Here is a 12424-nt window from a genome sequence, read left to right as displayed (position 1 = left end):
ATGATGAAAAGACGATTAGCGGAAACCTGAGAGCTAGCTACCCTTACGCTACAATCACTGAGTGACCCTGAGCTAACTACAGCTGCAAACATGAAAGCGGAAACAAGAGACCGAGGGTTCAAGAGTCCGAGTTAGAAGCGACCCGAGCCAGTACTGTGAGGCGCGCCTCTTGGGGCTCCCCGGTTCTGGGTCGAGCCTCCGACCTTCCAGCTTCCGGAGCAGAGCCACCGACCGCGCGCTCGTCGTCGAAGTCTTCGTCGCTCGAGTGATCGGCCGGAGGAACTGCACGTGCTCCCGAGCGAGGAGTGGCAGTTTGAGCCTCATCCACGTGACCGTCGTGAGCGTCCGCAGCCTCTTCAACCGAGCCTTGGGCCGACCGCTCTGTCGACACTCCGCCGCGAGAACGCGCAGACTTCCCCTCCTCAGCCTCCGAGCCCTCGGCTGCCGAGTCTCCAGCCTCAGCAGGGGCCCTAGTATCCGGCGAAGCGTGGAAGCGGGTGAACTTGCGAACCCACGGCGCGGTGACCAGCTTGGGGTCCAGCGAGGGATCGACAGTGATAGCCGACGCAACTTGCTGTAGGGTCATCCCACGAGGAACGAAGACCGGGACCGCTGGGTTGCAGGGGGCGAAGATGGTGTTGTAAGGATGCGCCGCAGGCACATCCACCCAACAGTTCCGCCAGGGCTCGTGACCATCCAGCTCCGTCACCTCGGTGCACCTGTCCGCAGTCATAGGGGTCCACAGCAAATTATCCACGGAGTAAATGGGAACCGAGGGCTCGAACATGACTTCCAGGGTGCAGTGGATGCGCCCGTGCGAATCCGGGTAACACCGAGGCCACAGACGGTAGGGGATCCGGAGGCGGAGACGATCGGCACGCCCATTCCGGTTGGAATGGTAGTCTGTCCAAGCCTCGAGCGCCTCGACGTAAGCGGGAGAACCCTCACCGAGCTCTTCGGCAAGTTGCTGGAGCCATCGCTCGACAGCAGCCGGGGAAATCCAATGCGAGCGCTCGTACAAGGCGAAACCCAAGTCGTTCTTCTCGGTGGGACCGACTGCTCGGCCGTTGAACTGTCGCCAGAACTTGACCACCACCGGGAGACCATCTGCCCGTATCGAGATGCGCTCGTCCGGCGTGAATTCGGCGGCGCTGAACAAACAAGGATCAGCAGGGAGGCTCGCCAAGAATTGCTGGTACGGATGGGCCGACCTTTCCCAATCCGCGAAGGCAGCAATGCCCTCGGCCGAGTACTCCACCGCGACTTCACTGTCAGCAGGCCGAGGCACCCGAACATCCAATATTCTCTGCCAGCAGGCTCGAGCACTCGGGGCCGTGATAGGAGGCTCGAGCACTCGGGGCCGTGATAGGAGGCTCGAGAAGATCCAACGCGTCGTCCGGCGAGGTTTTCGTGGAGCGACCAGAGGTTTTCTTGGACGAAGCCAAGGTGTCGGTCCTCCGAGCTGGCCCAGCCGTGGCATCCTTAGAAGTAGTTTGCCGGCTTTTCGTAGGCTCGCCACGTTCACGCCGGAGACTCGGTGGCGGCGATGTCTTGCGCTGCCGACGTTTCTTGGAAGGAGCTTCTGAGGGAGGAGCAGCAGGCTTCTTCGCCTTGCCCGGCTTCTGCTGCTGGGGAAACCTCTTTGACAGACTCTCCCTCCAGAAATTCTCGGACGGCTTCCCAAACCGAAACCCATCTCCAGCATCACGTCCAGTAAGGTCCATGACCTCGGGCTCCGCCTCCGAGGGTCCATCGAGGCCCAAGACGAAGTCATCGGGAGCATTTTCCTGCTCGACCGATGCTTTCGACTGGAGTGAGACCACGGTAGAAGCAGGACGAACCGGACGGCCGTCCCGACGAGGCTTGATCACCACCGACTCCTTGAATGGAGAATCCCGGTCGACAGGGGCCGGCGCCTTCTCTTCGAGATCTCGGCCAGCTTCCGACTAGTCGTCCGGAGACTCCGGTGGGGCCGGAATCGAAGTCGGAACCTCTACGTCCTCAGGCCTAGCTGGCGAGCCGGGCAGTGAGTTTGTCGAAGAATCGGACGGATGCGGCGATGGAGGCGCGTGGACCGAAGTGTCGGTGTCGACCTCCAAGATTTCCAGTGGTGACTGAGAAAGAGAACCACTACTCGCCGTTGAAGGCCTGTCGGCCGGCCGAGTCCTCGTGCTGCCAGTCCCGCCTCCACGCGGAGGAGACGACCCGCGCGGTGGCGATGACGAGTCCTGGGCCATGGGTCGCGGAATAGCACCAGAATCTGGCCGAGACTTGGCTGCTTTCGCTGCTGCTTTGGCCCTTAGATCCACCGACGGCTTACCAAGGCGAGAGGTACGTCTGACTTGAACTTGGGACTTCGTTGTCGCAAGCGTCGGCGAAAGTTTGGTATGATACGACGACTTCGCCGAGACCTTGGCTGAACGCTTCAGACGCTTGGCTGGCGGGGCAGTAATGGTCTCGTCGTCCGACAGCTCGACCGAGGAGTCAGGTGGAATGCTGATGCGAGCCGCATGTGATGGTCCGGAGACCTTTTGGGAGCTGGCGACGCTTGAGCCGGTCGTCGTAGCCGAGGAGATCGGGTGAGGACGCTTGGAGCCCACCGCGACCTCGGACAATCGCAAGCCCAGCTCGTCGAGCTCTCCGAGCAACGAGGAAACCACAGGCGGAAGCGACGAGTCATCGGGGAGGTCGAGGCCACCCAAACTGGATCGTTGAGCATCTTGCTGGCGGAGGAAGGTGTTAAACCTCTCCACTGCCTTCGTGTACGAAATTAGCCCCGACTTGAACCCCTCTCGGTCTTTCTTGATGACCGCCCGAAGTTCCCTGATCGAGCTCTCATACTTGGAGCATCGAGCCTTCAAGTTGTCAGACATCTCAGCGCTCTGCCGGAGTGCATTCACCGCGATGTCCATCTTGCGAGAAAGGAAGTCTCGCTCCTCCCGAGTGACTCGAAACTTTTCAGCGAGCTGGTTGCGCTCGAACGAGGCTTGGTTGCAGAGGACCTCGAACTTGCGACGCTCGTCCACTTCTCGGCGTAGCAGCGCATCACTGTACGTGAGCTGTTCTTGGTAGTAACGAACCTCCGCCCGAAGGTCAGCCATCTCTGCGTCCCAGCCGGGGGCAGGCGACGGCGCATCTGGAGCCAATGCACGGATCACCGCGCCGAGAGTTTGGGCGTCCTCCAGGCGCTGGTCGAGATCAGAGTCGAGGCGGAGCGGAGGATGACGCACTAAGTCGACCATGAGGTGACCGAGGTCTGCGAAACGTTGCTCGGTGTGATCCTGCAGCTCTCGGACCATATCCTCGGCGGCGTCCCGGACAGCGTCTTCAAGAACATCACGACGCGGGTTCGGAGGGCGCCGAGAAGGCGCCTCCGAGACCTCACCCTCCTCGAGCCGGCAGTACTGAGTCGGGTTGGATGAAGTGCCGCCAGGCTCGTCCAACCGAGGGCTCCGCGGAGAGCAGGGAGGCGAACCATTGACGCGGCCCGAACCCGCGGCCTCAGAGCTCGTTACCACCCCGCTGTGCGAATCAGAGGCGGGAGTTGGTGGCGAACGAGCCGAGGCACTGGGGTTGGACACAGCGTCGCCTCTCGGTGGAAGGTCGCGCGCAGGAAATGACGGGAGATCTCGGGGTGCCCCGCTGTGCGAGTCAGAGGCGGAAGTTGGCCCCGCCGAGGCCTCGACCAACCTAGCCGTGAACTCAGGAGGGAAGGGCACGATGAAGGCATTTGGATCATACTGTGGCATGCAAAGAAGACATGGAGGATTAGCATGAGGAAACCAGCGAAGCTTCGAAGACACTACATAGCTTACCCTGAGAGCGCGGCCGAGAGCTTCCGACGTAAAGACCCGCAGCCCTTGCCGAGGGCTCGGGGGAGCAGACATGCTGGCAGCAATGACGTGCACCACGACGCTCACCACCTGGCAGGTTCGCGTCGAGGTGGGGGCCGTTGTGAGATTGGGTTTTGACTGCGGAGTGGAGTCACCGGACCGAGGTCTAACGGCATCGAGGCTTTGAGAGGAGAAGACCGAGGTCTCCTATTGGCTACTCATATTTACCGCGCCAGAGTGACAGAAAGCTAGTTAGTGACTGTGGGGCACGGCGAGTCCTACTAAATTCCCGCCGAGCCTTCCAGGTAGTCATAGTGGATACCCTTTTTGCCTCCTATTAGGAATCCTGACTTAAGACGAAGGCTCGTCCGGTTGTAGGATTAGACCGAAGGCTCGGTCCATATTAGATATTTGTATAGACGTTAGGGATTAGTTATAGTCGAGGCCTCACCGCCTCTAACTATTAAATCAGAGCAGAATATTCCCCCCAAGCCATCAGGGTCAAGTCCGTCTACGGTAAGTCTAGCTAGCTTCGCTGTAGGGTCAGGATACGCTCGGCCGACGCGGGGTATGTCTGCCGGTGAGCTTAAGGTACATTGACCGAGAGTTCGCCCTGGTAAGGCCAAGAGTGGATAGTGGCCGAGTGGTGGGAGGTAGAGAGTCCTCCCTGTACGTTTGTACGTTGACCTGGGTGCGTGGCGTGACCCCCCAGTGTGTTTGACTCTTTGGCCGAGGTTTCACCTCGGCGCCCCTGTTAAAGGCCTTGACCGGCCCGGTACCCTTCCTTTCTGAGGGACCACAGTGGGTTTAGCGCGAAAGCGTTTATATTTACGCACCCCAGCCGTTGCTCGTGGCTGGCGGTGCCTGTGTGTGGGCTCTACCTTCCTGACCGATACTTCAACACAAGGCATATTTCCAGCCCGGTGTAAGGGATCGGACCTGGTCTTCAGGTTTAATCCCAACAATCTTCGCCGACCTTTCGAGGGAAGCGTGTGTTGTTGGTAGGACTCGTCCCATTTGTCGAGGCTGAGGGACGAGGACTCGTAAAATCGTGAATTCCTACACGACACCCACGTTCGTTGTCGGCCTTCTTCTTGCGGCACTCGTATTCCTTGTGGCCAGTCTTCTTGCAGTAGAAGCACTTGCCGTTGAACCGATGCTTGAAATTCTCCTTCTTCGTAGCAAACGCCTTCTCTTGAGCCGATGACGATTCATCCGAGGCTTCAACACCAGCGAGCGATTGGATTGCGTACGAGAGCGTCATGTTCGGCGTGTTCTCGAGCACGGTACTGATCATCCGGTACTCATCGGTCAAACTGTCGAGCAGCAGCACGAGTTGGCGGGTCTCGTCGAGAGGCTCACCAATCGTCTCCATTTGGAGCACGATTTCCTTGAATCGGTCCACGTGCGTCACGAACCGCGTACCGGGCTCCATCTTGAAATTATGTAGCTTCTTGGTGACGAGGAGTCGGCTCTTGAGCGTGCTCCGGCCTGGAGTGTTGTCCATGCGTCCATCGCAGTCATCGCACCACGGATGTAAACTTGGAATGTGAGGCTGACGTCGCCAGCTATCACTCCAAGGGCTTTCAGATCGTCGGTCTTCCATGCATCCGTGGCGCGGTTGCTCACCGGGTCGAACTCCACCTTGATGATGTGAGGCAGCAGTCCCTTGCGCGAGAGCTTCATCCGCATGTTGAACTCCCAGTGGAAGTAGTTATCTTCCACGAGCTTGACCGTGTCCGCGTAGCTTGGGTTCATAACCAATTGAGAGTGTGCAAATGATGCTTGGTTGTCGAGTGAGTAGTTGGAAGGAAATCCGAAAGTGAGCTCGATTTAGGTTAGTGTCTTTACCAGCTAGCAGTCCCTACTGTATACAATGTTCCCTAGTAGGTGAGGCTTGTAGATGTGGTCCAAACGATCTCGGCTGCGGTCCAAACGAAGTTGTCAGTCGTAAGACTGATCCGCCTAGTCACGACTGCGGCTCAAAACGGTTGACTCAACACATGCAAATCATAAGCACCCAAATTGAAGTTGTCGTCCAATCACATTCCAGTATCAGAGATAGTCCAGCCAATCAGGTTGCGAGATCTTCCCATCTTCAACCACAGACCCCGGTGGCACGTGTCAGCACGCGCAGGCCGTCTGCCTCGCGGTAGGGATCCAGTCGATCAGACAGCGAAGTGTAACCTCAACAACATCGTCCCGTGCAAACTTTTATAGATTTTGGTATGAGGTGAACGCGTACCAGTGTCGCAGTATGCGGTCGAGCGCGCCATGGTCAGCACCTCGTCCTCGTCTGGCGCGGCGCGGAAGGCCATGTAGAGCTACCATGCACTACGCACTGACTGCCAAGAGGATGGAGCGCTCCAGCACGCAATAACACTTCCGCCACCAGGCACTGAGTCTGTTCAAGCGCCAGCGCTCAGTCTGCGCCGTGACCCCATTCCCTTTTGCATCGAACTCCACGGCCCGATTCGCGTCGACGACCTTAATCCACCCGCCCAAGGCAAGTGAGACAACCAGCAAGCCTATCGATGTGACCAATGAGCCCGCCTACAAGGCTCACTTCAAACAATCGCCATCGTGCCACCCTCCCGGACCATCAGTCGACGGCGAGCCGATCAGGAGAACCATCTACCACACACTCAACGACCTCGACAAGATCACCAACATGGAACGGACCCACCCCTCGACCGGCAAGATGCATGAGCGTGTCGCCTACGTCGGCGTCAAAGCGCTCCACGCCGGCTTTGACATCATTTCCGGCTCGGCGGCGCCATGACTGAGAAGGACTGGCTCTACCAGTGCCTGTTTCTCGAGTCCATGGCGGGTGTACCCGGCATGGTTGGCGGCATGATGCGTCACCTGCGCTTGCTGCGCCTGCTCAAGTGCGACTATGGCTGGATCTACACGCCGCTAGAGGAGGCCGAGAACGAACGCATGCACCTGTACATCTTCATGAAAATCAAGCAGCTCGACTACTGCTTCCGCGCACTCGTGGTGGGCGCACAGGCGTCTTCTTCAACGGCTTCTTCCTCACTTAACTGGTCTCACCCAAGATGTGCCACCGCTTCGTGGGCTCCCTCGAGGAGGAGGCCGTCAAGACGTACACGTGTCTGCTGCAGGACATCGAGGACGGCCAACTGGACGCATGGAAGGAGCGCAAGGTGCTTCTCATCGCGCAGGCCTACTACAAGCAGCCGGAGGACGCGTCCGTGTACGATGTGATCAAGTGAGTGCGCGCGGACGAGTGCAACCATCGCAACGTTAACCACGCGTTCGCCAGCCTGGACCAGAAGAAGGGCACCAGCCCATTCAACTACAGTCACCACTAAGGACGGGCTGCTACGCTGTCTGTCATTTTGACGTTTCAAGTCGGGCATATCCATTTCTCTGCTGAGAGGCATTTATTCTTTGTAGGAATAGGGAAATGTCTTGCGAGATCATTTCGCTGCACGTAAACGAATATATTGTTTTGGAAACTTGGTTGTTTGTGTGTGCGGATCGGGTACTGACTTTACCGTACCGCTATGTTTGTTTTGTCGTCGCTTAGCTATCGCAAGCTCGCGATGAAATGGATTGGACTGCGAAATGGTGGTACCGCCTTCGTCTGGGCTGAGCAAAACTCCGCCAGTCGTTGAGCTCGCTCTCGATGAAGCCGTTGCGCCAGATACGCTGGCGGATCTGAGGCCTTGGTTGTGCGTGATGTAATACTCGCAAGATGGCTCTTGAAGTTCTCGATTCTTCCTTATATTCGCTTGGGTTCTGAGAGAGCGTACGTCCCTTTTGGGCGCTTAGAAGTAATGTAGGCGAGATGGCAGTGCTTGCAGTAGTGCCATGTTCGGTTGCTTCCACAACCGATCTTTAGGTCAGCGAATTGCGAGCGCTCATGGCTCGCTGGGTGCCCCATGTCCACAACTAGATTAGGGATGCCAGGGGGTGGGGTTGGGGGTCGTCTGTGAAACTTTCACAGTGAAAGTATGAAGACTGGGGGTCACACCAACCTACCGACCAGATCTTCGTAAGTTACTTGATGTGCTCTCATTCTGTGTGTTGTTGGTGCACGTTATGTCTAAGCTCGAAAGGTCTGCAATCTGGTCGGATGGTGAACCAGCGAAGAACCAGGTTGTTCTGGTTGTTGCTGGTCGTGCAACCTGGTTTAACCATGGTTTTTGTAAAACCAGGTTAAACCAAAAACCAATCTCCTGCCAACACTGGTCCATCGGTCGGAGACTTTGATTGACAGGAGTGGTACGTGCGTGCGCGCAATCGCGAGTCTTGTTTGCGCGCAGCCTGCACGGAGGTATCCGTGGGGAGGAGAACGATCTACGATGTCCGAGCAGCAGGCGATCCCGTGGACTCTGGTGGTCGGGGCCACCGGCGGCGCGCTTGCGGTTGCAGCGCTCCACGCGAGTCTCCGAGGCATATGTCGGTCTCCGTTGGAAGCGGTGTCTCTTGCCGCGCGGGTCGGTGTAGCCGTCGCGTGGACGCTCATCAGCTTCGTCGCGCGAGGATTCCGCCCCGAGTTCCCCAAGTGGACGCTGCGCTTTGAGCTGCTGCGCGCAGCTATTCGGACTGTGAACGAGCTGTACGGCGAGCGGATGGTCAAAGATGCCCAGTACGCCTGCGTGATCCGTGCTCAGAGCGAAGCGGTGGGCACGCTGCTGGGCTGGCTCTACTGTCAATGGTACGGCCGACAGATGGAGTCTGTGGACTTCAACGGATTGGAACATCTATGGCTGCGACCGAAGACCGCTCCAAAGACCGAGAGCGAGCGGCTGGTGGTGATGTACGTGCACGGGGGTGCTTTCTCCCTGCTGAGTCCGAGGTTTTACAGCTTCTTTTGTGCCTCTTTGGCTGCGTCAATCGAGAGGGAGCTTGGGAGTCGCGGCAGCAGCGCTCAGGTCGACGTTTTCCTCGCCAACTATCACAAAACACCAGAGTTCTGCTTCCCGACACAACCCAAGGAGATCGTAGCAGCATACGAGCACCTACTTGGCCATGAAGGCTTGTCCCCCAACCAAATCATCCTTGCGGGCGACAGCGCTGGAGGAGGGCTCGTCATGTCGGTGCTGCTTCGCTTGCGTGACGCTAACCAGCCCGGTCGTTTGCCGCTGACAGCTATCGTGTCAAGTCCGTTCGTTGACCTCAGTGAAAGCATTGATCCTGCCAGCGTTCGCAAGTGCATCCTCACCCGCAGCATCGCCAAAACTGCTCGGATCGTGTACCACCCGACGTGCTCGGACCGATCGACGTGGGCTGATGCCTCGGCGATTCACTGCAACCTTAGCGGCCTTCCGCCGGTGTTTATTCAAGCAGCTACGCTAGACTATCTCTACCAAGACTCAGTGCTGCTTGATGAGAAGGCCAAGGCCGATGGAGTCACAGATTGGGAGCTCGATGTGAACGAGGGGGTTGCCCACGTTTTCTCACTGTTCCCCTCGTGGGTGCTGCCGTACGGACAGGTAGGAGTGGACAAGATGGCAGCATTCGCCGCAAAGCAGTTCACCAAGAGTTGACTGAAAGCGCGGGGCGGTTTGGAAGGAGAAAGAGGAGATTTTGAATTACAACAAGCAGCTACTCCTGTGTAATGGAAATATATATTGTGCGCGTTCAATGGTATACATGGCATAGTTCGCAGCCAAGCAATTTTAAGCGGAAACCCAATTGGTGAGAACGATCTTGAGGAAAGCAAGGCCACTGGCACTGGGAAGCGATATTCCGGCACCTTGCGAAAACGTTGACAGCGCATTCTTCGTCGGGCATTTGCACAATACGCTCCTGCTTGGTAGCGGGTACTTCTGGGGCCAGCGTCTAACCTGGCAGGTAATCTGGACAATCAAAACCTTGTTTACAACATGGATTCGTTGGATCTGACAGAATTTATTGTGTTTCGAAAGTCACAACTCGAAGTTACAACAAGAACTGTGTGGTTTTCGTCAAACCTGTATCACTGTTTGTTGTGTACCATGGCTGTATCCAAGTACAAACCAAACTGGTTTCGGAGACACAGACAAACCATTCGGAACCAAATACACGTTACAACATCGTTTCAAAATGTTGTACTTTGTTTTTTTGTCTCTTCATTTGCGGAGTCCTGACTAGCGTTTGCTGTCGTTGAGATACGAAAGCAGCAATGTCGTGTAGCCTTCGCTCTTTTTAACCTCAGTGCTTGTCTAATCTGGCCGACCGTGTACTTCCTGTCTCAGACCTTAGACATCGTTTCCTTGAACGTGGGGCTAGCGAGCATCTTATGTAGAGTCGCTTTCGAGAAGTCTTTTGTACCTTCGCCTCTTTGGCCCCGAAAAGGCTCTTGAAGCAGAAAGCTTCTCTCCCCCTCCTCGGCGCTAGTGCTGTCGTCCTCCACATTTCCGTGGCCTCGCGAAATTCTGCTATCGTCACCATCTGCACCTTCAGACTGGACGAAAGTTGACGCCAGTGCTTCGGTATGGTCGACTGCGGTGCAATTAACTAAGAATGTCGCCGCGATTGCTAAAACTAGCTTGTATGCGTGGCTCGTAGAGGCTTGGGCACAACCAGCGAGATATTTGGGTTTGTGAAGCGGAAGGGAGGTTTCAAACCGAGGTACCGCTAAATGAAAGGTTCGAAGTCATCTTGATGTCGATAAATCGGCAAACGACATGTACCTAAAATTCTGATCATCCTACTAGCGTAGGCTACACCCGCACTACATGAACGCGTACTATACAACATGAGGAATGTGAACTCGAATGCACGCAGCGCACGACTCAATATTGTTCAAAATTCGATTGAATAGTGTTAGGCTCAATGCGGTTGTAAACTCGAAAGAATAATATACTCATCGTGCGAAAGACTACTTCGCGCAATTACTCAAGAAAATGATATACATGTGTAGCTTTTGCTGCTGCCCCGATAGAAAGAACGTGCGAATACAACCTCGCGATTCTAGATCGACTGAGGCCTGGTACGAAAGTTCGCGCAACGTATGCCGACGAAGAGAACGAGCCTGAGGCGAGATTTGTTTTCCTTATTTATGTATGGTGGAAGGGCCAATGCAAACGTCGTGTTCTGACTATCTTCTGTCTGTAGATGTACGATGCGGTTATCGAGGAAGGCAACAATTTGTAGGTAACACAAATCACGATAATGGTTTTTCATCCTAACACTGTATTTTGCGGGTCGATTTCGTTTCCGGCGTATGGAAATACAGAGAAAGTTACCTTTGAGCCTGGGTGACATCGAATTCAATAAGGCCAAGAAGGAGTGTGGCCTCTCCTCTTAGTGTTCTTGAGACAGAGGCCGTCACCGGTCACCGGGACTAAGTGGCGGGGTCATTTGGAAGAAGAGAAGGTTTCGAACCACAGCAAGCAGCTACTCGAGTGTTAGAAAAGCTGATGTTGTTTTGCTAGTGGCAAGAAATGTATGAGCGGAGCGTTGTGTTTAGACTTCTAGGCCGCTGCAGATGGCAGATGGTTGGAGGAGCTTCTCGTAGTTTGAGGTTCACCTATCGCCTTGATTTCCTCGCGATGGTCCTCACTGGTTGAGTTCCCCCTTAAGAATTGCTTGGCTGCGAATTCTGCCATGCGCTGGACTCCTACCCGAGCGTAGGGCAGAATATAGCCCGGAAAGACCATGAATACGTGCGTCACACCCTCGTGAAAGTCGAAGTCCCAGTTGCTAACGCCGTCAGCTTTGGCTTTCGCCGCGAGACGCACCGAATGCCCGAATAAATAGTCCAAGCTGGCTGCCTGCAGGAGGACGGGCGGGAGACCACTAAGGTTGCAATGCACTGGCGAAGCATCCGCCCACGTGCTAGCGTCTTCGTGCGTCGGGTGGTACGAGTTCACGCTAGCAGCAATGATGCTAGGAGAGAGCACGCAGTGCTGCCCCTTGATCCGATCTTCATCCCCCGTGAGATCGGCAAGTGGACAAGCTACAATGGCGGCCAGCGGAAGCGGCAGTCTTGGTTTAAAGCTTGACTTGCCATCACGCACTCGTAGCAGTGTGGAGAGCACAAGACCACCTCCAGCGCTGTCACCGACCAATATTATGTGGGACGGATCCAGCTTCTTGTGTTGCAGCAGGTACTCGTACATGGCGACAGCGTCCTCTGCTGGCACTGGGAACCGATATTCCGGCACTTTGCGATAGTTTGCGAGGAAAATGTCGACGTCAAAGTCTTCGTCAGGTATTTGTACAACCAGCTCCTGCTTGATGGCGACGAGTAAATTGCTGCAGAATGGGATATACATCCGCGGACTGAGAACGGCGTAGCCGCCACCGTGGTAAAAGAGGATGACGAAGCGCTTGCGACTACGAGACTCAGTCGATGCCACCTTCAGCCAGAGATGTTCTAGTCCATTCAGTACAACGGGTTCAAGGTTTAAACCGTGGTGTTTGCGTGAAAACCAACCCAAGAACGACCCGAACAACCCGCTGTGCCAGCGAAAAATGGGCGATTGTGTATCGTCAACGATGCGTTCGCCGTACAGGTTCGCCGCAGTACGCATTACTCCTCGCACCAGCTCGAACCTCAGCGACCACTTTGGAAATTTAGGCTTGAACCCTCGAGCAGCGTACTGCACCAGTACATTGGAGAGCACCCAACA

At 55.9% G+C, this 12424-nt stretch overlaps 3 protein-coding genes across 3 annotated transcripts; 2 read left to right on the top strand and 1 right to left on the bottom strand.

The window, feature by feature from the left end:
* Positions 1 to 6611: 6611 nt before the first annotated feature.
* Positions 6612 to 7069, top strand: IUM83_12330 (Alternative oxidase; the record flags this gene model as incomplete). Its single annotated transcript, XM_067936951.1, has 2 exons — positions 6612 to 6833; positions 6893 to 7069. 2 exons carry the CDS (start codon positions 6612 to 6614, stop codon positions 7067 to 7069), a joined length of 399 nt encoding a protein of 132 aa, XP_067800240.1.
* A 1095-nt stretch (positions 7070 to 8164) lies between these two features.
* IUM83_12329 (Monoterpene epsilon-lactone hydrolase) lies at positions 8165 to 9352 on the top strand (the record flags this gene model as incomplete). Its single annotated transcript, XM_067936950.1, has 2 exons — positions 8165 to 8622; positions 8707 to 9352. The coding sequence occupies 2 exons, from the start codon at positions 8165 to 8167 to the stop codon at positions 9350 to 9352; spliced, it is 1104 nt and encodes a 367-aa protein (XP_067800053.1).
* A 1911-nt stretch (positions 9353 to 11263) lies between these two features.
* Positions 11264 to 12067, bottom strand: IUM83_12328 (putative carbohydrate esterase; the record flags this gene model as incomplete). The annotated part of the gene is made up of 1 exon (XM_067936949.1): positions 11264 to 12067. The coding sequence occupies one exon, from the start codon at positions 12065 to 12067 to the stop codon at positions 11264 to 11266; it is 804 nt and encodes a 267-aa protein (XP_067800052.1).
* Positions 12068 to 12424: the final 357 nt, after the last annotated feature.

Source organism: Phytophthora cinnamomi (genome assembly GCF_018691715.1).
Source record: "Phytophthora cinnamomi strain GKB4 chromosome Unknown Contig2, whole genome shotgun sequence".
Classification (NCBI taxonomy): domain Eukaryota; phylum Oomycota; class Peronosporomycetes; order Peronosporales; family Peronosporaceae; genus Phytophthora; species Phytophthora cinnamomi.
Note: the sequence above shows the minus strand (reverse complement) of the source record. Positions and strands in the feature narration are given on the sequence as shown.